The 25,931-nt window shown below is 42.4% G+C and overlaps 1 protein-coding gene across 5 annotated transcripts in view; it reads left to right on the forward strand.

Moving 5' to 3' along the window:
- DCUN1D2 (defective in cullin neddylation 1 domain containing 2) overlaps positions 1 to 15,637 on the forward strand; it is a 58,411-nt gene extending 42,774 nt beyond the window's left edge. For 4 of the 5 annotated variants that reach the window (XM_050951345.1, XM_050951354.1, XM_050951374.1 and 1 more), the window contains exons 5-7: positions 2,020 to 2,102; positions 14,438 to 14,534; positions 15,431 to 15,637. In XM_050951345.1, the coding sequence (XP_050807302.1) occupies positions 2,020 to 2,102; positions 14,438 to 14,534; positions 15,431 to 15,510 (260 nt within the window). In that variant the 3' untranslated portion in view covers positions 15,511 to 15,637. Of the gene's footprint in view, positions 1 to 2,019; positions 2,103 to 12,621; positions 13,285 to 14,437; positions 14,535 to 15,430 lie in introns of those variants that run through there. The other variant, XM_050951382.1, reaches the window with a different exon arrangement.
- The last annotated feature ends 10,294 nt before the right edge of the window (positions 15,638 to 25,931 follow it).

A 25,931-nucleotide genomic window follows, 5' to 3' on the forward strand; every position in this document is an offset into this window, starting at 1 on the left:
GTCCAAACAGTTGCTTTTGAACTGTGACACGACAGAGCTATAATAATCAAATCTGATATGTTAGTTACGTTCCTCTGCTGTAACTTGGTAGAGGTGGGGACTTTCTCTTTATTACCTTATCAGTACTTTCTCTGAAAGCTTCATTTTTTGTATACCTGTATATCTTACACTGAATGTGTGTGTGTAATTTGCTAGAGGCTTTTACTTTATTCTCCTGTTGTACAGAAACATACATGTTCTTATCTACAAGGATCACTAATAGTGGGGTCTAGGCATCATGGGCAGTTGGGAATGAATATAAGCCTTCAAGAAAGCGTCCTTCCCCCTACCCCCTAATATAGCCTCCACTCTTCCATATACCTGCACTGCATTACAGATTGCTTCCGCTGGAGGGTGTGGACTAAATTCTGAATTTTTAAATGCTGGTCTTGGATAATTAATGTTGCTGTAGAACAAAATAAGGTCACATATCGACATAAATGTTCTCATTAAGTATACTGTAGAGTAGAGGAGTATGGGCAAGGTAACACTTCCATCATAAACCTATGTTTTCAGCCAGAATTTCTGGATAATTTCTTACGGGCTAGGACTCCTGGACAAGTATACTGTAATTCTTGATTAAAACTAATTTCTCTCTCTCTCTCTCTCTCTCTCAGTAGATATTTGAAAAGAAGGCACTACTGCTAATAAAAGTTATTGGAATGTCTTAACTTAACAAGCAGAACTACTTTGGGAGCCAAAAATCCCCTGTTCAGGTTCCATCTGAATGTATTATCCCCCCATCCCCAGTGAACTAAGCAAAGGACAGTCACTCATTTAACACATTGGTTACTTGGCTGAATTCTGAACTCCAGTATCCATGATATTAAAATTTTGCTTTATTCTTGCCATGATTCACTTAAGCAACTAACTACTGTAGTCCACAGGCCAGATTTTCAAGAATTTTTAATTTAAATACCTCACCTTTTTTTGGTACCCAAATACCTTAAAACATTTGCACCCAACTTTGAATGTATTTCATGTTGAGTACTTCAAAAGTGAGGCACCCAAAATCACTAGTTGCTTTTGATAAACCGTGACATAGGTCTTTAATATTGGGTATAGGCCTTCTTGTTGTAAGTGACTTGTAGGAAAGCTATACTGTCATGAGGGTTGCTGCAGGAATATTGTGCTCCAGAGGACTGAAGGCTTTTTTTTTTTTTTTCCCTTAAAAGCCCTAAGAAATGCCAGTCTAACACACACAATGGGCAAGGAGACAAGGCATCCGGCATCTTTCAAACTGAAAATCTTGATTTTTGTGAATTTCAATCCAAACATTAATGTTAAATCAATACCATTTTCTTCATGTGAATTGCTTTTATGCATGTCTAGATGGATACTGTATCAATGCCTTTTACAAACTGGGGTTTAACCAGGGTTACTGATAATCACTGAGTGCTACCTATATAGGTAAAAGATACATTAGCATGCTCAGTGATAACTTCAAGGTTTTGTTCCTCCTTTTATTCTTCTCTGTATGTAATTGGGATTCCTTTATGCCTGCGTTGTTCCGTATGCCATTATTACTATTGAATTGCTATCTTCAATGGTAATCAAACCAGGCTGCTTTGATTATATATAACTTCACAGGGAACCAGTACTTCAAAATGTGAGTTTTTGAAAAGCTTTCAAAAGGCTTTTGTTACACGTTAAAAGTAACCGAGCAAAGTCACATGCAGTAGTATGACCTATTTAACTGTTGAGCACTCCAGATCCACACTTAACAAGTACATCTTTGTGACTGTATACCATGGAGTCATATCCTAGGCTTCTACATCTCAACACTCAGGCAGCTTTTTAACTGGGTCTTAAGACCATTAGTCATAAAAAGAGATTTAAAAACTGGCCAATACATTTGTATAGTGAGATGTATGGGTAAAATCAAAACTGAGAGCTGAATCGAGAGAGCTTTTTAACTCTGAGAGTTTACTGTGTATAAAGCACTGTAATATATGATTTTTTTTGTCTTGTTTTTTGCAGATTTAGAAATGGCAATTGCATATTGGAATTTAGTCTTATCAGGAAGGTTTAAATTTTTAGATCTTTGGAATAAATTTTTGTTGGTAAGTATATTTTTCTGTTCCTGTGTTTATGCGCAATTGTAAGGCAAATCCCACAGCTTGTAAGATTGTGTTCCCACTGCGCGCGCACACCAAAAAAAAAAAAAAGAAAAGAAAAGACGAGAGTACAGTGAATGACAGCAGTTTCTTTTTCAGCATTTTTGCTTTCCGAGAACTGATATGGAACATTGTTAATAGGCACTAAATGAATCCTCTCTGTAATTTCTCTCTTGGGGGAAAGGGAAATGATACCTAGAGGCAGTTTCATAAGGTATGCCCGTTTAGCAGCAACCCCGCCCTCCCCCGCTATCTGAGCATGATGCTGCAAACACACTCTGTCTCAGTTTCCCCTTACTAGGGTTTTCTGTCTCCCAGGAATTCACGTGGCTCAGAGCTCCTCTTCATAATAACTTCTGAGCTCCCTTTACGTCTCTTTGCTCTGGGATAGAGTGTTAACTCCCTGAGTGTTTCTTATGACTCCCTCTCACAGTCTCAGCCTCTCTGGGCTACCTTTCCCTCTTCTATGCTCTGGGATAAAGATCTGCCCCTTCTTCCCTGGGGTTCTTCCAGAACTTACTTCAGGGGACCAACTTACTTCCTGTAGCTCTTCCTTCAGACTGAGTTCTCTCTGCCCTTTTATGAGGCCCTGTTATTTATCAGTCTGTCAAATGACTCCAATTAGTTAAGCCACCTTACACTGGGAGGCGGCTAATTATGGCAAAGGGGTGAAGGGAGCTGATTGAACAGGTCTGACTAGACCCAGGTCTCTTGGCCTTTAAGGAGCAGGCCTTCCTAGTCTGGGAACCACTTGACCCTGTACTCTCTATTTGTGAAGGCTGAAGATACAATCTGACTTCCTAAATTGTAGATTGAGCCCACACCCTGCCTATCCTCAGGCACATAGGCTTATCACAAGTGTGTTTTGTACCAAGCTAAAATGATCCATCTTTGTGATATTTATGCATACAATATCCTATTTTTAAGTTTCAGTATTGTTGTGGCTGACTTGAGAGGTTGGGAGTCATTATTTTAAAATAAAAAATGGAGTGCATTTTTTCTGTTTGAGCAATTAGGTTGACTTCTTTTGTAGAGAGCAATCGTTAACAAAATGTGACAGACTGATATTTTTAAATACTGTAACTATTATCAGTACACTTCTGTAGGTGGTGGAATAAAAGTTGTACAAATTAGGCTTTAGAAACAAAGCCCAAAATACTGTCATTAAGCATCTGACTTAACTACTTTACTTCATTTTACATGATATTTCCATACACTTAACATGGAAAATGTTTATCTTGAAAACATACAATTCTTGCAAACTTGACACCATCAAATTAGGCCTGAATGAAGACTGCAAGTGGCTGGGTCACTGCAAAAATAATTTTCCCTCTGTTGATATTCGAACCTTCCTGTCAACTGTTGAGAATGGGCCACATCAATCCTAATTGAACTGGCCTCATTAGCACTGACCCCCGTCACTTGGTAAGGCAACTCCCATCTTTTCATGTGCTATATATTTATACCTACCTACTGTATTAATCTCCATGCATCTGATGAAGTGGGTTATAGCTCACGGAAGTTTTTTGCCCAAATAAATTTGTTAGTCTCTGAGGTGCCACAAGGACTCCTCGTTTTTTCTTTGAGTAATTGTCCCTATGAGTGCTCCACTACAGATGTGTCTGCATCCGTGCACTGCTGATCGGAGAACTTTGGTAGTAGTCCTGCCCGTGCATGTGTTGTGGCCAGTGGGGAACAATGCTAGCCATGCGCGGCAATCCCTCCTCCCTTCCTTCTCCACTGCGCCTGGCTAGAGACAGAGCTAGAGCTGTCCATTTGCAGATCATTAGTTCTCTTAGAATTGTTAATTTTAGCTTCCTTTGAAGCCCTTTTTATCTTTCTTTGCATTGTTTACTTTTTATTTTGGCTGTTGCCTTTAAAAAAAGAAAGGGACTTTGTCAACCCCCTGTTGGGGGGATCCCCCCTACCCATAGGGATATGCCCATAGAGCCGGGCTTCAAAAAGTGTCTCAGTTGCAATGAATCTATCCCACTGACTGACTGACTCACTTGCAGTGCATCCGCTACCTGGGAGAGAAACAGAAGCGTGGCTTGTGTCAGCAACTGAAGCCCAGATCAAGGAAAAACAGAGAACTGAGGCTCAAATTCCTGCTCATCGAGTCAGCCCTTCAACCTCTAGAGTCCTGATGTGAGCCATCGCCACAGCCCTCCACTCTGAAGGGAGGTGAGCTCAGAGAGATGGCTGCGAGCCATTCATGTAAGGCCTCTAAGAAAAGGTCCATGAGTCCATAGCGAGCCCCGATCAAGCTGAAAACAATCCTCACCTCAATCAATCAGTATCTTCAGTACTGACAGCAGCAAAGCCATTGAAATCTGGTATCCAGGGCATGCGCTTTACTGAACTGACAGGGCAAGTCGGAATGCCTAAGGAGTCGATGGGCACAGGCAAAGAAGCATAGTTACCGCCAGGACATGAGAAATGTAGAATATCCGCCCTGGGGAAGGCTCCATCTGTACGGTCATCAACGTTAGTACTGCCGACAATACACCAGGCATTGACGGACCCTGCTGTCAGGTCCGCGTCTCTAACACTACTGGTGCAAGCCTCTTGGCACCAACAGCCTCTGCCAGTACCAAGGCCCTCTGCACTGACAGATTTCTGGTGCATAACGGATCTTTCAGTGTCCAACACACTGGACTCTCCTCTGCTCAGTAATGGGCCCCTGGTGCCAAATTCACACAGAGCCCTTGACTCACTGACAGCTTCCTGCCACACACTGCCCTTTTCATTGTTGGAATCAGTATGTGAGCTAGCTTTCCACTCTCGTCTCATCTGTCATACAGAGCCCAGTTTCATTATGGACACTAGGCATATCACCCCTCTGACCTGTAGCCCCACTGGTTTGGGCAACTGTGGTACCAATCACTGAGCCCCTTCCCATCTCAGTGGTCATACTGGGATCCCTGGCAGTCCCAAAGGCAACAGGCCTCCATCGCTGCTAGTGTGGCCTACCCACAGCCAAGGAAGTACCCTCCTTCAGCCATTGCCTCAAGGACCTCTGAACTCCCTGAGCAGGCAAGAGAGGAACCGGAGCTGAAGTTGAGAAGGAAGTCTTTTCTCCAGCCCACTTCTTGTCATTATCACCAGACAAGATGGTGATGCCTCCTCCGCCATATATGGAGGATTACGTTAAACTGTTCTAGGGCTTGGGCACAGAGGATGGCAGAGGCACTCCACATATCTTTACAAGAGGTATCTGAGTCACAACACAAACTGGTGGACATTCTACATTTCTCCACCTCCTCCAGAGTGGCCCTCCCTATTAATAAGGCTCTACTGGATCCCGCCAGGGTGATGTGGCAGACCCCCGCGTCCATCCCACCAACTTATAAGAGGGCGGACAAGATGTGTGCCAGCAAAGGACATGGAATTCCTGTTCTCACACCTGCCTCCCAATTCAATCATTTTGGATGTGATTAACTCTAAAAGCCGCCAACACCACTTTTAAGTCCACCGCTTATCACTGGGTGGCAGGAAGGCCTCCTCGGCCACCCTCCAATTCATAGTGCTGAACTATCAAGCCTTGTGGGCTAAACACGACTATCAGAACTACGTGAAGCTTAATTCTTTTATTGAACAGCTCCCCAATTCTCTTGAGGACTAATTTAAAGCCTTGGTTAATGAACACGAGCTGGTGGCAAAACGATCACTCCAGTCTGCACTTGGTGCAGCTGACACAGCAGCATGATCTGTTTCAGCTGCCACTGTGATGAGATGGGCCTCCTGGCTTCATCTGTTCGGCTTCCTCAAGGAGGTCCAAACGATGGTGGAGGACCTCCCCTTTGAGGGGATGAAATTATTTGCTGAAAAGACTGTTGCCTCTCTCCACACTCTTTGATCCTTGGTATCTATACACCTGGGTACAAAAGAAGGCACAGGACTCAGCCACCATTCAAACCTTACTCACCATACTCCGCTCAGTACTCATCCCAGTTTCCATCTCAGTATACCCAGAGATTGTATGAACCTGAGAGGAAAAAGCCCAGGTTCTCCAGATGAAAGACATCGGGATCTCAGCAAACTTCCTTTTAGCCCTCTACCTCAAAGAGACCCTTTTGACAGGGTAGTCGAGGTACCTGGAGAACACTCACCTCATTTCACACTAGGAAACCCCACCCATCCTTTCAGAGATAGTCTTGCCCCGTTTGGCAGCATCTGGGAATAGGTAACCTCTGACAAACGGGTGTTGGAGATCATCTGAGATGGATACTCCGTCCATTTCTGCCCCCTCCCAAACACTTTTCCCAGTCCCTCTTCAGGGACCCTTCTCATGAGAGCCTGGTGCTTAGGAGGTAAACCACCTCCTCAGCATATGAGCCATAGAACCAGTGCCTGCACATCTAAAGGACAGAGGTTTCTATTCTCATTACTTCCTGATACTGAAGAAAAAAGGATGTTGAAGACCTATATTGGACCTCAGAGCGCTCAACAAGTTTATTAGGGCTCAGAAGTTCAAGATCATTCCAGTGGTAGGAAAAGGAGACTAGTTCTCAGCCCTCGACCTCCAAGATGCTTATTTTCACATTGCAGTTATACCGAGCCACAGACATTACCTCATGCTGGACCAAAACCACTACCAATACAGAGAACTCCCTTTTGGCCTCTCCTCGGTCCCCAGAGTATTCTCCAAGGTCCTCTCGGTGGCGGCCCACTTATGCTCTCAAAGCATCATGGTTTATCCTTACATGTACGATTGCCTTCTCCGGGCAGAGTCCTTCGTAAGGGCCTAGCAAGTCACTCAGACCACACTGGATCTGTTTCAGAATCTGGGCCTACAGATCAATGAACAAAAATTGACATTAACAGCAGAACAGAGGCTAGAATTCATAGGAGCCGACCTCAGCTCCATTCAGGCAAAGGTGCTCCTCCCACATTAAAAATTCCTAGTCTCTCCTTGTTGATAGAGACAGTACAATTCAGTCCTCATATTTCAGCCAGACAGTGCCTCCAACTCCTGGGACACATGGCCATGGGCACATAGATTATCGCTCGTGACAGACTATGTATGAGATGCCTCCAAGAATGGGTTGGTTTGGTTTACAGGCTGAACGGAGACAGCGTAAGCAAATTGCTATCGATGCCCACCAGGGGCAAGCAATCCTTGGAACGGTGGAGGGACCCAGTGAACATCTGTATAGGAATCCCACTTGTTCAGTCTTCCCTGGCTCTGCTTCTGACCACCAGTGCATCCCTCATAGGATGGAGTGCGCATCTCAATGGTCTCACAATACAGGGCAAATAGTCTTCAGCCGAGAGATGCCTCCACCTCAACCTACTCGAACTCAGAGAGGTCAGAAGTGTGTGAGCTCACTTCCTCCCACTGATCAAAGATACGCACACAAGAGTCATGACAGACAATATGGCCTGTATGTATTGCATAAGCAGCAAAGAGTACTGTGGCACTTTATAGACTAATAGATGTACTGGAGCATGAGCTTTCGTGGGTGAATACCCACTTTGTTGGATTCATGCAGTGGAAATTTCCAGGGGCAGGTATATATATGCAAGCAAGAAACAGGCTGGAGATAACGAGGTTAGTTCAATCAGGGAGGATGACGCCCTCTTCTAGCAGTTGAGGTGTGAAAAGCAAGGGAGCAGAAACTGCTTTTACAGTTGGCTAGCCATTCACTGTCTTAGTTTAATCCTGAGCTGATGATGTCAAATTTGCAGATGAACTGGAGCTCAGCAGTTTCCTTTTGACGTCTGGTCCTGAAGTTTTTTTGCTGCAGGATGGCTACCTTTAAATCTGCTATTGAGGTGTTCTCCTACAGGTTTTTGTATATTACATAAACCATCAGGGAGGTGCCAGGTCTCATTCCCTGTGTGTAGAAGCACTAAAACTATGAAACTGGTGCATCTCCCACAATATCTTAATATCAGCAGCCTACTTACTGGGAATATACAATACGATGGGGGACAGTCTCAGCCGCAAATTCCCATATGACCACAAATGGGAAATACGTTGTGGAATACCACTAAATCTATTCCAACGATGGGGCACATTGATGTTAAAGCTGTTCACTACTTACCAGAACAAGAAATGACCACAGTGCTGTTCCAGACTGGGGATTGGACAACACTCCATGGGAGATGCCCTCCTCCCTCCCTTCTTTATGCCTTCCCCCATTCCCTCTAATAGTGAAAGTCCTGTTGACAGTGAAAATAGAATGTGTGAACATCATACTGATTGCTCCCACCTGGCCCAAACAGATGTGGTACCCTTACCTGTCACAGCTGGCACTATGTCCACTAATGACTCTTCCAATCACTTCTTACCTTCTGTTCCAGAATGAGAGGTGCATTTTTCATCCTACGTGCGGATTTGATGGTTCAGAACATGGCTCTTTCATGGTTCCAGCGCATAGAGATAGAGACGCTCTGAGGTGGTACAGGAGGTGTTGTTGCATAGTAGGAAAGGAGCTACTTGCCATACCTATCTACAAAAATGGAAGAGATTCCAAATCTGGTTCCAGCCCAAAGTTATCATTCCTAATACATCCATCCTGTGGTGATCCTAGACTACCTGTCGACTGTCAAGAAATCAAGACTCTTATCAGTTCACTGAAAGGTCATCTAGCAGCAGTTGCAACCTTCCATCAGCAGGCAGAAGGATACTCAATTTCCTCACATCCAACTACAAAGAGCTTTCTCACCTCTTCCCACCACCCAGGCTTCCCACGCCTCCGTGGGATCTCAACCTAATATTAAAAGGTCTGACAAGGCCACCATTTGAACCTGTGGCCACTTGTTAATTAACTCACCTTTCCATGAAGACCGAATTCCTCATTGCCATCACCCTTGCAAGGAGGACTGGGGAAATAGTGGTTCTGATGGCGCATCCCTCTTTTACTGTGTTCTTCCCTGACAAGGTCGTACTTAAACCACACCCGAAGTTCATTCCCAAGCTGACTTCCACATTTCACTTCAATCATTTTATTCACCTTCCAGCCTTTTATTCCAAAGCTCATCAGGATAATAGTGAAGCCATCCTCCATACGCTTGATGTGAGGAGAGCCTTGGCCTTCTATTTGGACAGGACAAGAGTCTTCAGAAAATCTCAGAGACTCTTCCTCTCCATTGCAAATAGGTCAAAAGGTACAGTGATTTCAGCTGAGACTCTCCAAGTGTATCTCAAGCTGTATTAAACTCTGTTACGAATTGTGTAATGTAACACCCCCATCTTCAATATGCACTCATCCTAGGAGGTCGATCTCCTCCTCCAGCATCTTTCTCCAAGGGTATCCCTATATCAGAAATCTGCAGGGCATCTACTTGGGCATCTGAACATACCTTTGCAGAATACTGTGCCATCCTGGGGGATTCGGCTGCAGATGCCAAATTCAGCGCCACAGTACTATCATCTATATCAGACTCAGCTCCAAAGTCCCAGCCTCCAGTGGTGGGCACTGCTCGGGAGTCACCTACAGTGGAGCACACATAGGGACACTACTCAAAGAAGAAGAGACGTTTACTCACCTTGTGCAATAACATTATATCTCTGTGGGTGCTCCAGGACTCTGCTTCAGAGTTCTAGTTGACTGTGCGGTAGAGAAGGAACTGAGGAAGGATTGCCTGCGCACACTGGCTAAACTTGTGGCAGGCAGGGAGCAGCACATGTGCTGATGGAACGGACTGCTACCAAAGTTCTCCGATCAACAGCGCAGGAACACAGCCACATGTACAGTGGAGCACCAATAGGGGCGCCCATCTTGAAGAACCATCATTACTGTACAAGGCAACTTCTTCTTTTGCAATTTATTAACATCTTTTCTCTGAACAAATAGACTTTTTACAGTTTACCCAAGGAAACCGGTAATTTCAAAAGCACCGCTGTCTATGGTCTTAGTGAAACCCAAGTATGTGTTTTAAAATGTAAATATTTTCACACAAGTATACTTTGAATACAGCTGTGGGACAGCAGAGGTTTATTCATTATCCGAAAGTGAGGATTTTGTAGACCTACTTGACAAAATTTGTCCTAAGATTTTGCATTGTGACTGCTTCTGAAAACTGGTTTTAAAAAAGTCAAACTCTAATAGGCACATTTAAGCTAACAAAAGGTTAAAATATGTAGCTTTCTCCATTTTGTCATGTCCTTTAAATATGCTCTGAGAGATGTCTGTTCAGATTCCTGCTTCTAGGAGCAGTAGTATAGGTGGGGCTGGTACCATCTATTATTGTTTGCTTAATGCTTGCCATTATAAAACCCTGTTTTCAGTTGCTTATAACATTACTGAACTTCATCTGTTTGGGCTGAAATTTTCCTTGCTGGTTATCTGCCTCAGGTTGAATTGTTTTGGAAAATTTCAGCCAAAATAGTTCAGCCATTTCTGAGAACCAGGCTAGTGAAAAATGTGTTCCCCATGTTTCTTTCATTCTCATTCTTTGAGAAGCTCTAGTAACCCCACGCTGTGCAGTAGGGACTTTAAATTTGGCAGGAGGGTGGCCTTTGTGTCAGAGGTATGACTTTTGCTATTCCCAAGAAAATCCACCCACATTTGCCCAAGTAATAGACCTTTCCAACAAGTTTATTTGAAAAACTGCAATTTACAAATGCTCACTAGATTTGCTTGAGGTTTTAGGCTACCAACTGAAAATTCTATCTGAACTGACTGGCTCGACAAAGAGACTTGGATGAGACGTTTGAGGGGTGGAGACTAGGACTGGCTAAGTAAAGAAAATAGGACTAGAATGAGGAGCCAGGGTGGGGAATAGAGACAACTGGGATAGATTGGAAGGGACAGGTCAGAATAGGTCAAGCTTGAGAGCAGACGGAAGAGTCAGTGCCCACATGATCAGTGGTTCTCAACCAGGGGTACACAAAGGTTTTCAAGTGGGTAAATCAATTCATCTAGATATTTGCCTAGTTTTACAACAGGCTACATAAAAAGCACTAGCGAAGTCCATACAAACTAAAATTTCATGCAGACAATGACTTGTTTATACTGCTCTATATACTATACACTGAAACGTAAGTACAATATTTATATTCCAGTTGATTTATTTTGTAATTATATGGTAAAAATGAGAACGTAAGCAATTTGTCAGTAACAGTGTGCTGTGACACTTTTGTATTTTTATGTCTGATTTTGTGAGCAAGTAGTTTTTAAGTGAGGTGAAACTTGGGGGTACGCAAGACAAATCAAACTCCTGAAAGGGCAGCAGTACTCTGGAAAGGTCAAGAGCCACTGCACTAGAGAATACTCTCCCTGTTTAAAGCTAGGAAATCACACAAAGACACCTACATTAAAAGAACATTAAGGCTGTAAAGTCAAACATTCAAAAGTTAGTAAAAGCCAGAATTAAGGTTACATAAGCAACCTTAATTTGGTCATTTCATGCATATGCATTATGATAGTCTTTAATTACATGAATACATGCTATTTTTTCCACAGGACCCCTGCCTCATTCAATGCATGGGGTGGACCTGCTCTGTGGATGAATTAGTACTGTGTAGTTAAAGAGGCTGTTGTCTGTAGGAGCCTCCTTCATTTGTTGCAGCAGCTGGAAGGTGTGTGTAGTGAATGAGGCAGAGGATGGTAGTAAGAGAAAGAATGATCTTGTGGTTAAGGCAGTTGAATGCTGCCAGGAATAACTGGATTCTATCCCTGCCTCTGCTGCATAGTTCCTATGTGACACTGGGCAAGTCACTTAAATCACTTTTCACAGGTGGTCTTTAATTGTGTGTTACTCATTTTCTGAATGCCTGTCTCAAGACCAATGGGTCTGATTTGCCGAAGTGCTGAGCACTCCCAGATGCCGCTGAAGCCAGTGGGAACCTTGCTTTGAACATATGAGTGCTGTATAGTGCTGTATAATACTAAGTACTCTGAAAAATCAGGTCCTATCTTGGAAAACATTTCTCTTGAATAAATATAGTTTTGCAATACATTCACTCCTTGTCTCTGATTATAAAAGTAGACCCAGTATATCCTTGCAGGTAGGCAACTTCAAAAACAGTAATGTCTCAAATTAGCCACCCAAAATTAGTGGCCACTTTTGACCTTATTCTCTGTGCCTAAACCCCCATCTGTAAATTGGGGATAATACCCCATCATCTCATAGGGAAGTTTTGAAGATAGTTACTTCTAATATGTTGAACACCACAGAAAAGCCCATGAGGAAGTTTATAATTCTGTCTTCAAAGCAGGGTTTGACTAATGTGCAGTAAACAAAGCATGGAACCACCCTTTGAAAAAGGAAAAAAAAACAAAATATTGAATAGCTGCTCATTAAGCATAGTCCATTCTATACACTGAATGAGGCAAGGATCTTGTGGGGACAGATTAGTATATGCTCATGTAATTAAAGACTATATATGCACAAAAAGCCTGAATTAAGATTGCACAGGCAACCTTTAATTCTGGCACTTCCTAACCTTTTGCAGTGCTTGACCATGCAACCTTGATAATGTTCTTTTAATGTAGTTTTTTGTGTGTAACAGATTGTGACCAGGTTTTCTCCGTGGCATCCGCTCATTCCTCAACTGGGCAGGTCTCATCTGGTAGGTCACTGTTTCTTGCAAGGTCATGGTACTTAGGCCCTCTGCCCAAAGCACACTTCAGTCCTATACAGAATGGAAAACCACAGTTCCAAACAGGGTTGTCTGACGAATCTTTGATGGGACCCTGCCCTTCTATCCTGGATTTAACTTCAAATAGTCTCGCTTCAGCTGATCCCCCAAGGTCTAGTCATCCCTTCTAGCAGGTCTTGTCCAGATGGCAAGCTAGCTCAGGCTTCTCTTACATCAGAAGTAGAACACTGCTCTCCTTCCTGAGCAGCCCTGAACTGAGCTAGGTCTCTCCTCTCCCCTGCAGGTGTAGCGGGGCCAGGCCAATTAGGTCCACAGGCTCGCCAGTGTGGGGCCTTATCTGCACATAGATAGTTTATTGAATTATTTTCAGTTTCCCCAGAAGTAATGTAGCAGGAGGATGTTCTCGGTAATGATGCAAGTAATTATTTTGTCATAGCAAATACAAGTTTTAATCAAATAATCTGTTAGTTTATGAACCAAAAGAGTTAGTGTCCTTGTTAATCAACTGTATGCTTAAATCAGAAGTCCCAAAGTGTGGGGCCTGCCCACCTAGGGGGCACGGCGGGTCTTTCGGGGAGGAGGGGCACACGACGGATCCAGGCCAGACCCCCGGGGCAGGAAGGGAGTGCCACCCCCTCCCACCCACGACTCTGTTCCAGTCCCATCCCCAGCCATGGTCCAGCTCCGCACCCGGCTGGGGGCCTGGCTGTGGATCTGGCAGTGGCTTTGCTCCCTCCCCAGCCTTAGCCCCTGGCCGCGGCTCTGTTCCCACCTGGGGCCGAGGCTGGGGGCGGGAGCAGAGCTGCAGCTCGGTCCCTGGCCCCTCTGTTGGCCCCCTTACCCCTGTCTGCGTCCCCCTCCCAGCCATGCCTGGCTCTGGGGGAGGGGGCATTAATAAGGGTAAGGGAGGGCACGGCCTTCAAAAATTTGGGGGCTGCTGGCTTAAATCTTGAGGAGCTCTGATCTATGAGTCCCAGTGCAAAACCCAAAGAATACTCTTGTTTTTTAAACATATTTGTTATAGATATTTCTCTGCTGCTGCTACTACTCCATTAAAAGTTGTGTGAGGCAGTGGAAAGGGGTAGCATTTTTTTTGGTTCCTTTATAGGACCTCCCTATGTTTTTTGGTGATATATCCAGCCTGCTGCCCACCTATGACTGGGTTTTTCCCTTTTGCCATTGACTGTTTTCACCCACAGTCTCTGGCCTCTCTCCAGCAACCTAATGCCTGTCTCAGCCTGTACTCTCTGTACCCACCCACACACCAGTTTTTTGATTCCTCATGTCATCTGGTGACACTATTTTCCCCCTGCTGGCCAGAAGTGGAGCTGATCTTGCAGCTTTTAATACAATCTGATGTCCTGCTGAAGCAACTGAGACTGCAAATGGGGAGCAAGGATCTGAACTTTGGCTGGTTGCTTGTCTCAGTGCTTGATCCTAACAGTCACTGTTCTTAAAATAATAATAATTAATAATAAAGTGCTGGGAGTAGATCAGGAGAAATAAATCAGTACTATTAAATGTGCTCTATACAGTTACCTTTTTTAGAAATATTTTATTTTGTAGTTTTCTTAGAAAGCTTTCAATGTTAGTAAAGAGGATTCTACAGGATGGTGTTAGTATATAACACTGTAAGATTTTTTTTAGTAAAATATTAATTTAATGCAACTGCAGAATTTGAAAATAGCCTGTATCTTAAACAATACTTTCTTTCCATATTACATAGGAACACCATAAAAGATCAATCCCAAAAGATACTTGGAATCTTCTGTTAGACTTTGGAAATATGATTGCAGATGATATGTCAAACTATGATGAAGAAGGTAATTAATATGTCTTTTAAAAAATTGAATTTAGCAAAATTGAAATAATACTGTGAATAAACTCCAAAACACAACTTATACCCCATGTTTTAAAATGTATACTTTCGGGAACAGAGCTGCAAATATACTAGATCATATTTATTGCCAAGAATGTTGCCTGTAAGTAGGCTGAACAGGATTTTGCTTTAATATGCAGATGAAAGTAAGCAGTCCTTAACTGCATTGGTACTGTACGTGCTATCTAACATGTTATGTTACAGAAGCCATAATAATAATGTGTATTCTCATACAAAAATCCTTATTAGCTTTAAATGAAGGCTACTAAACTTAGAAAAATATCTACACAAAATAGCTTTTTAATAGCGTATAGAAGTCTGGAAGTGAAAATTAAGTTTATGACAGTATTTGTTAGTTCATAATCTATGTAAATATCTAATAATAAAAACTAAACCTTCTAGTAAAAAATATTAAGGACAAATCTGCATTTTTGTATTCTCACTACATATATTATACTGTGGCCCCAAATCTACAAACACGTACATATGTTGAGTATCTTTATGTATGTGAATAGTTCCCATTATATGAATGTCTCTAACAGGAGTACCATAATCTTGCTTTCAGCTCAAGTTTATTATAAACATCTCATAATATGAATTATGATACAACATGCAAATAGTTTTCGCTCACAGTATAGCTCAGAGAGAACATGCTTTAATGTTTTCTTTTATTAGCTAGGCATGTTTTCTTTGTGAAAGATTGTCCATACCATCACCTTGTTATATCCAGTTCAATGACTAAGATCGATCATGCTGTGAAGTTGATATCCCTTGTTTTTAAAGACTAAATAGATTTATTTTAAGTTTTATGACTTTTTACATTGTTTGACTTCTCTTTAGGAGCATGGCCTGTTCTCATAGATGATTTTGTAGAATATGCACGACCAGTAGTCACAGGAGTAAAGCGTAAAACCTCCTAACCACAGACACTTCCAAATGGACTAAGTTTGCAGTCTGAACTCTATCAGGTAATGAAGATGTTTTCGCCAATAACTGTGCACACAGTCACTGGTTTCAATGCCACTGACAAAACTTGAAATAGCTCCTTTCCGCCTAAAGAAAATGATGGCTGACTCTTGGACACAGCAAGAAGAAACTCAAGATAGCCCAGGCTGTTCATAGGATATTGGCTTCAATTATTGTGCTGGTTGTATCATATAGGATGTAGATTTTGCATGATTTTATACTTTGGGGAAGTTTAACTAGAGGCCATTTTAAAGTTTTGACAGTACGGCATGCCACTGAGTTCATGATCCAAGATGAACACCAGCAGTTGCATAATTAAAACTGTATTATATTGTACTTATATTAAAAGCAGTATTTGTGGTATATAAATTAAATCCCTAAATAAAACTTATGTAGTATGTTGTATTTTTTATACAAGTCAGCTCTGTGTAAGTATCTGCCGTAATATAAACTTGTAACAAAACACTTACTGACACTTTTTTCTTGGTGCCAGGATTCTAGATTTATATTTTTAAGCTCTCAAACATGTACAGACCATGTCTGTTTTTTTTTCCCTTTGTAAGATTAACTTCTTCATCACAGTGTTCACCTGATGTGTGTGTGGTTATGTTTGCTGTCAATATCATTGCTGCACAAGGACTGCTCTACATTGTTTTGACTCGAAGACTGGTTTGAATATGATTATTTACAGTGTTGATTAGTCATTTTTTACTTTTTTTTAAATAGACTCTTAAACAACCAAAGACACATTTTTATAATTAATTGATAAACATAATTCAATTTTTCTTCAACTTTACATTTTCCATTTACTTCTTTGTAAATAATGAATTGGTCATATTTGAGGATTTTAATAGCCTTCAATTTACCGTAAAAGAGCTGTGTTCCGTGTAAATGCAGTGTTCTGTGCATGCAGTTCCTGATATGATCTCAACCTCAAAAAGGAAGGGGGAAAATAAAGAGACACAACCACAATATGGACAATATCTCTTAACTCCCCTTCATGAAAACCTTTGGCAGGGGGTTGATTTTTTTTCCTCTGCATTATGAAGCCTCTTGCTGCTTCTTGTTCTAAATACACCTCTACCTTGGTATAACGCGACCCGATATAACATGAATTCGGATATAACATGGTAAAGCAGTGCTCCAGGGGGGCAGGGCTGCGCACTCAGTTGGATCAAAGCAATTTCGATATGACGCAGTTTCATCTATAACACGGTAAGATTTTTTTGGCTCCCAAGGACAGCGTTATATCGAGGTAGAGGTGTATTTTGTCAATCAGGTAATCTTTGAATAGTGTCCCTGTGGGTGCTCCACTTCAAGTGTGAATGCTCCTTAAACCCTTGATTGGAGATTTTCCCTTAGCTATGTTCGTTTGGCCCACACAAGTATACTATACGTCTTTAAACCTCACACCAAGGCTGTATAGGGTTGTGCAGGCGAACCACCCTCAGTTCGTTTTCAGTTCCACCTTGGCCTGAGATAGACCCCTAGTGTGTCTGCCTGGAGCGTGCCTCAGCTAACTGCTTGTTTATAGTTTAGTGTTAGCATTAAATAGTTGTTAATAGATAAGTAGCATGAGGATTAACTTTTGTGCCCCTCCCTCCCTCTGGGAAGCTTTTCTCTCCTGGCATGGTTTACCTAGCTCTACAGGATTCAAACATCTCCCAGTCAGGTGCAGCCACTCTAAGTCCACCACTTGGGAGAGTCGCATGTCTCCCAGAAGTATGACTTCTGCCTGGCCCTTAAATCCAGGGCAAGGAAGAACCAGCTGAGGCTGCTGCTGATAGAGCGGTCCCTTTGACCTGCTTTAGAAAGTCATGTCAGGATATCCCTGCTTTGGACATCTATCTCCGGACCGATCCAGTGCCCCTTTGACCTTGGCACAGATCTCCCCTAGAAAGGGCAAGACTTGTGAGGCCGCAGTGAAGTCTCCCAAGAAGAGGAGCACTGGCTCCCATCATGAGACTGCTCTCAAAAAGAACTTGGTCCCCCAGTAAGTCCATGGTATCAGAAGCCTCAACCTCTTGGCTCCATACCTTAGAGATGAAAGACTCCTCCAGTACCAGTGAGTCCAAAGAGTCCCAGAGTTCTAAGGAGAAACACAACTCTGATAGAGCCCTGGTACTGACTACAGGGGACAAGGAGGACAAGGATAAGCACTTCTCTAGCCCATTAACCTTGAGCATGGCTTTATTGTTGGCACCTCCCCAGTTGGAACCCTCAGTATCACACAACTCAAGTGTGACACACCACTAGTCCCTACATTGGTATGCTCAAAATCTATAGTACTATCTGCTTCGATTGCCAAGCACACTGCCATGGCAGTACCAATCACATGGTACCACATGAATTCAGATACTCAAAGGACTTATCAATGGATGATGGACAAGAATCTCCACTGCTCATGGATACTAAATGCTTCTTGGTATCAAGACCCCAGTCTCTGGACTACCATCGCTCTCTGGTACTGCTGGACTCTCCACCCTTTTCCACTTGTGCTCCCCCGTTGGAGGATACTCAAGGAGGAGGAAGACTTTTTTCAGTCTCATGCAGGGTTCTATTGCACATCCATATAGAAATCTGTTCTTTGACTCCCATAGGGAAGATCCTCATGCTTGACACCAAGGGTTGTGGGACCAACCATCTCCCATTTGGTTCCCCCCTTTGGCCATACTGGGATCCCTGGAATGAGTACTGATAGCAACTTGACAGATAACCATCTCTGACACATTAGAAGGTTAGAAATGTTCAATTCTCTACTCCCCAACACAAGGAAACATTTGAAGAACAGGAGGCTAGGGCAGATGAAGAAGCCACCCCTCACTCCTATACTCACTTCAGATGTGGCAGTCATACCTCCACCACCATCCATGGTTGATGATTTCCTGCAATTTCAGGACCTCATAAAGTGAGTAGCCAGCACTCTTCAAATACCACTCAAAGAGGTCATGGTTTTGCAACACAAATTGCTTGACATTTTGCAATTTGCAACACTCACTGGAGTTGTGCTACCCATTAATGAAGCATTCCTGGACCCAGCAAAGACAGTTTGGCAAACATCTGCTAACATTCCGCTGACTTGCAAAGGAGTGGATAAAAGGATTTTGAATGTTTATTCTCTCATCTTCCACCTAATTCTCTGGTGGTGAATGAGTTGGGTAAGCAATACTACTCAGTCTACCCCATATGACTAGGGCAGAAGCTTTTAGACATCTTTGGATGGAAGTCCTATTCTTCCTCAACTCTGCAGTTTCAGATCGCAAACTGTCAGGCAGTCATGGACAAATAATTTCACAAACTGTAATAAATTTACAGTCTTTTTATTGATTTTCCACAGGAAGAGATGGAACAATTTCATGCCATCATTGCGGAGGGTCAGTTATTAGCTAGAACTTCTCCTCAAGTATTCTTGGATGCTACATACACCAATGCCAGCTCCATCTCTGCGGTTGTAGTCATGCACCGGGCGTCATGCGGTTGTAGTTATGCACAGGGCTCCAACTCTCAGGGTTTCTTGAGAGGTTCAGAACACTGTTGAATGCCTCCCCTTTGATGGTTGAAAGCTGTTTGCAGAAACCACAGACAAGTCTCTTCACACATTGAAATACTCCATGGCTGTTTTAAGATCTCTGGATGAATATATATAGATATCTATTCTGATGAAAGAAGATTTAGTAGGTCACAAACAGCCCAGAGATCTTGCCCATCTCAATTGGATTTCACAGATCCACCAAACCCCCCAGGAAGAGACATAAGTTCCAGAGAAAAAAGGCGGCTACTCCTCCTTCTTCCAAAAGTTCCAAGTCATCATTGAAACAACAATTTTGACAAGTCAGTCAAGGGTTTGAATCCTCCCACACCTCTGATTCAGCAGCTTGCAACCCTTTGCCCATCTCCCCCCTTTTGAAGACTGCTTTTCCCTTTCCAGCATGGATCGCTACAGACAAGTGGGTCATAAAGGTCATAACATCAGGCTACACTGTCCATTTTTTATCCATCCCTCCCTCTCACAAGCCTTTACTGAGGCAAGAAATAGATTGTCTCCTTCAATTAGGAGCAATAGAGCCAGTCTCATAGACTTTAAGGTCAGAAGGGACCATTATGATCGTCTAGGCTGACCTCCTGCACAATGCAGGCCACAGAATCTCACCCACCCACTCCTGTAACAACCCCCTAACCTATGTCTGAGTTACTGAAGTCCTCAAATTGTACTTTGAAGACCTCAAGCTGCAGAGAATCCTCCAGCAAGTGACCCGTGACCAATGCTGCAGATGAAGGCAAAAAACCTCCAGGGGCTCTGCCAATCTGCCCTGGAGGAAAATTCCTTCCCAACCTCAAATATGGCAATCAGTTAAACCCTGAACATATGGGCAAGACTCACCAGCCAGCACCCAGGAAAGAATTCTCTGTAGTAACTCAGATCCCATCCCATCTAACATCCCATCACAGACCACTGGGCATACTTACCTGCTGATAATCAAAGATCAATTGCCAAATTAATTGCAAGAATTAGGCTATCCCATCATACCATCCCCTCCATAAACTTATCAAGCTTAGTCTTGAAGCCAGATATATCTTTTGCCTCCACTACTCCCCTTGGTAGGCTGTTTGAGAACTTCACTCCACTAATGGTTAGAAACCTTCATCTAATTTCAAGTCTAAACTTCCTAGTGTCCAATTTATATCCATTTGTTCTTCTGTCCACATTGGTACTAAGCTTAAATAATTCCTCTCTCTCCCTAATATTTATCCCTCTGATATATTTATAAAGAGCAATCATATCGCCCCTCAACCTTCTTTTGGTTAGGCTAAAACAAGCCAAGCTCTTTGAGTCTACTTTCATAAGATAGGTTTTCCATTCCTCGGATCATCCTAGTAGCCCTTCTCTGTACCTGTTCCAGTTTGAATTCATCCTTCTTAAACATGGGATATCAGAACTGCACACAGTATTCCAGGTGAGGTCTCACCAGTGCCTTGTATAACGGTACTAACACCTCCTTACCTTTCCTGGAAATACCTTGCCTGATGCATCCTAAAACCGCATTAGCTTTTCACATTGGTTGCTCATAGTCATCTTGTGATCAGCTCTTCACAGGAGTAGGGGATTCTATTTGAGATATTTCCTTGTGCCAAAGAAGGATGGAGGGTGGAGATCAATTTTTGGATCTAAGACTACTAAACAAATTTGTAAAGTCTCATAAGTTCAGAATGGTGACTCTGGCAGCAATAATCCCTATATCAGAGGCAGGCAATAGGTATCTTTTAGGTCCAGGGATGAAAACCAACTTCCATATAGTGATACACCCATTTAACAGAAAATATCTACATTTTACTATAGGCCAGGAACATTTTCAATAAAGAAAATTTCCCTCTGGCCTTTCCTTGATCCAAAGGGTGTTTTCAAAGGTCCTCGTGATAGTGGCTGTTTATCTTCATCAAGAAGTGATTTTAGTCTTCCCTACCTCAACAACTGGCTGCTCAAGCATCAGGCTTACAAAGTAGTACTGTTATCTGCTTGGACATCACTTTCTCTTTTCCTGGAATTAGGTCTTCAGCTCAATGTAAGAAAATCCACTCTGATCCCTGTACAGAGAATACAGTTCATACAGTGTATTTGAAATCAATTGCAGCCATGGCATACCCTCCCATGGAAAGATTCTTAACTTCATTACATCTAATCAGGACCATTGAAGGGAGACTTTAATCCTCAGAAAGAAACTGTCTACAGCTTCTGGGTTATATGGTAGCTTGTGCCTGCATGACCAGTCATGCAAGACTACGACACTTCTGCTCCTAGGGCTGGCTCAGAACAATCTATTCACCAACCAGAAACAGTTTGGACAAGCAGGTCACAGTCCCTCTTCATGTAAAGAACTCCCTAGACTGCTGAAAAGATCAACTCAGCTTCTATGTAGGCATTCCTATTGTTCACCCAACTCCAACAATAATTGTGACAACAGATCCAAATTTCAGCCATTTACCTCCCTGGAGTTCAGAACACCACTGCCGATGCCCTCAGCAAGAGCGGCAACAAAGTCCTCAGAACCGCTCTGCATCTGATCTTGTTGCAAAAACAATAAATTTGGATGGCGTAAGCCCCAAAGGGACAGACAGCCGCATGGGCAGTCCTCCTCCGATACCCCAGTAGAGATTTCAAAAGGTCTCTTACCTCATGATTGGAGCCTTGGGGTTCGAAGAGGAATGGACAGTAGTAGTAGTTGTCGCTGTCTCAGTTAGGCGTTGCCATCCGAGTCACAGCACCAAAATGTGGAAGAAAACAATGTCCTCACTCTGTGTTTGCAGCAACAAGCCAGAGGAAGCTTTATTACAAGCAATCGCAATTGCATGGGAGAGTACACATGGGCAGGGATTCCCCTCCCTAGGCAGGTCTCCGTTAGATAAACAGTTAGGGGTAAGCATTTGTACCTTTTGTTACAGACAATAATGATCAACAACTGCATCCTGTTTATACATATTCCTTCTGATATCTTACTTTTCTCAGCAGTTTCTGCTACAGTCTGTATTTTAAAAAAAATTGGAGATATACCAATCTCCTAGAACTGGAAGAGACCTCGAAAGGTCATCAAGTCCAACCCCCTGCCTTCACTAGCAGGACCAAGTACTGATGTTTGCCCCAGATCCCTAAGTGACCCCCTCAAGGACTGAGCTCACAACCCTGGGTTTAGCAGGCCAATGCTCAAACCACTGAGCTATCCCTCCCCCACCCCCCTTTTCATTCTTATCTAACACAAGGTCGAAAAACAGTATCTCTTAAAGTTTTTTGTTCCACTCGCTTTCCACTTGCCCAGGCCCTGCCTGAAATCATGCATTATTAGAGCTAGTGTTAGCCTGACTCTTACTTTATTCCTAGAAATCAAGCTATCTAGGTTGAAGTTCCCTTTATCCTTTTCTCTACTTCCACAACCATATATTCTAGAATTGGGAACTACCAGGTGTGGACCTCTTTGCTGCCACCAGGAACAAGAAGTATTTTAGTCTATTTTTCTCAAGAGGGAGTCTACGCTATCAGTCTCTGGAAGACACCTTTCTTCTATTTTGCATGAAGGATCTAGTCTATGCATTTCCTTCAACACTGCAAATACAGAGACTAATGAACAGGATCAGACATGATCACATCCGTGTTATCCTTATAGTACCATTGAGGCCGAGACAAACTTGGTATCCATACCTGCTTCAGCTGTGCATCCACACAGCAACCAAACTTCTTATCATTCCTCATCTCCTCTCCCCAGGCAAGGATCATTTACTTCATCCCAACCTAAGGATCTTCCATTTCAGGGCACGGTTCCGTAATCTTTGGTTTAATTAGAATCTACCTGTTTTGTGGAACTACAATAAATGTTACTGAATAGTAGAAAGGAGTCAACCCAAATTATTAACCTGCAGAAGTGGAATAGAGTCAACCATTGGCGTCAGTGCCACTGACTCGTGTCTGTATCCTTGTGGCTTTCAGCTATTCTGGACTACCTGTTGACTTAAAGAAATCAAACTTATCAGTTAGCTCTATTTAAGGTTAATTTGGCTGCAATATCAGCTTTTCATCCTCCAGTAGAAGGATTTTCTGTATTTGCTCATCCTGTGTCTTTAGATTTATTAAGGTTTTGGGGAAATTCTTTCCCAAGTTAGGGACCCCACTCCAATTGGGAACTTCAACTTTGTACTTAGATGTCTTTCAAGACCTCCATTCGAACCAAGGACAGCCTGCTCTTTGCTTTACTTATCCATGGAGGACTGCCTGTTTAGTAGCTATCATGTTGGCCCGTATGGTCAGAGAAATTGGGGCCTTGATGGCAGACCTCCCCCTCATACTTTATGGAGTTTTCAAGGACAAGGTCTCTTTATACCCATACCCTAAATTCTTTCCTAAGGTACTATCAGAATTTCATCTTAACCAGTCCAGTTATCTTCTGGCTTTTTCCAAAACCACATAAGTCTCAACAGAAGACTTCTTTTCATACCTTAGAGATTAGGATGCCAATGCCCTTCTATCTAGATAGGACCAATCAATTTCAGAAGTCACCTAGACTGTTTGTTTTCATTGCGGACAAATCCAAAGGGTCCGTGACTTCTGCCAAGAAATTGTCGAGGTGGATCTCTGGGTGTATTGTCGCTTGTTATGGTGCAGCTGGTGACAGCACATTCTGCCAGATCACAACATCCAAGGCATTGCTCAAAAACATTCCAGTATCTTCAGTACATACATTTAGTACATACAATGCTAAGCCTTATTCCATGCCTCCAGTTCAGATGCAGCACTTGGTAATGTGGTCCTGTCTTCAGTTCTGGACTCAATTATGAAGCTCTCTGCTTCAGGTGACTCCCAGCTAGTATCTCCACAGAAAGTGTAGTACCCACAGGGACACTACTCGAAGAAGAAGAGGTTACTCATCCTGTGCAGTAACTGTGGTTCTTTGAGATGTGTTGCTGTGTGTGCTCCACTACCTTCCCTCCTTCCCCTCTGCTTTGGACTGTTCTCTGTGGGACATTTGGATGGAGAAGGAACTGAGGGTGGTTCATTCACACAGCCCTACATAGCCTCAGTGCGAGGTGCAAGGATACACAGGACACATTCATAGGCTGAACAGACCCTGCTAATAGAAAATGTCTGATCCAGGGCTCAAGAGGAGCATGAGCACCTGAAATGGAGCACCCATCAGGAAGCATGTCTCAAAGAACCATAGTTACTCCAGAGGGTGACTAACCTCTCCTTATGGTATAAGTGCATGCAATACCATTGACTTCAGTAGAGTTGCATCTGTTTATACCAAGTCTCAGTTTGGTCAATCATCTCTGTTTTCCCATGATCTGTACCTTTCCGCAGTGACTGCTGTGGGTTAGCACAAGAGATTTATCTTATCTTTCTCTAGTGTCTTCCCTATCCATAAGCACAAAAAGTGCATATGAGAGAGGTTTCATTGGAAAGTATTCAACATACTATGTTAACATACAGGGCTCTTGTAAACACTACCTCATCCTGCTGAGTGTTTCGTCATCGTAAAAGTTTTTGTTAAAGCAAAGAGCTGTTAATTACTTACAACTATGATTGATCTTTCCTTTAGTCAGAGCTGAATTGGCACAAGACCTTTAAAGGCATTAGCTAATCTTCTGAGCTAAGTAATTTATTGATTTTAATATTTAGATCATATTATATATCAATAATGTAAACATTTCATAACCTGTTGTACCATTTTTCTTCATCAGTCATGAAGATATGCAAGCCTCGTCATATTAAAAAAGAAAAACTCTTAACATTTTGACTTTTTAATAAGTACTTGACTTCTAATATGTGAAGACAACCTCCAATAATACAGCATCTCTCCATAAATATCATGTTGACAAGGGAAATATTACTTCCATTGTTTCTTCCACTTGTATGAATTTATATTGTGTATGCTGGTAAAAAGTGGGGATGGGAATCTGTATTTGTATTTGTCTGAATCCTGAAATTTCCTGTAATAAGTTCCATAGCAGACATGTTCTAAATAAGCCATTGGCAATTTTTTTTATTATTCTTAATCTAGTTTTACCCATATTGAGCATTTGTAAACACATCTTGCTTGACAGTTTATCCACTAGATGTCAGTATCTCAGTCCTTAAAAAAATTTCTCCTATCTCTATGGGCAATTACTATATATTATTTATAGTAACTAAGAAATAACACTATTTTACTTTAACTAACCTCTGAAGCCTCTGCTTAGAAATACATTTGTATGCATAATTTAAATTATTCTGCAGAAATCAAATGCAGCTAAAGCAAGAAAAGCAAAAAGGATTGCACTGTTTCTACAAAACCAAATAGGTGAATACTCTGTCGCCATTAGATGTGAAATGTTTAACGCTTTCTGATATCCTCAACTATATTTATCCCACCAAATGCAATAGCATAGTCCTTTATCAGACAACTGTGACCTGAAATATAGTTATGTACGTTACAAACTAAGCATGAATTGCTTAATCTATAGTTCTATTATAGGCAACTGGATAGCTTCCATTACAGCAGAGCTTGTGAAACATTTGGTCATGCTGAACACTTGCTAGAATCAATCTAATTGACACCCCTTCACCTTTTTTTAAATTCATGTACTGTATAAAATTCATTTTTACTAAGGGAAAACATTTTTAAAATATTGAGGTTATCATTCAGCTGAATCTTGCAGCCAGGTTGGGCTTGTCTGCTTTTACCCTTCTGACTCTGAGAGGAAGGAGGTGCTCAGTGCTCTAGAGGATCTTCAGTTTCCCTGGACACACACACCTTTATCCGCTCACTTTTAAGCCTTACTTCTGTTAGGGCTCTTTCTGGAAAACAGAGTCCATGTAAGGAAGACTGGACAGGAGTCCCACAGTGCAGTTTGT

Source organism: Gopherus flavomarginatus, chromosome 1 (genome assembly GCF_025201925.1).
Source record: "Gopherus flavomarginatus isolate rGopFla2 chromosome 1, rGopFla2.mat.asm, whole genome shotgun sequence".
Classification (NCBI taxonomy): Eukaryota; Metazoa; Chordata; order Testudines; family Testudinidae; genus Gopherus; species Gopherus flavomarginatus.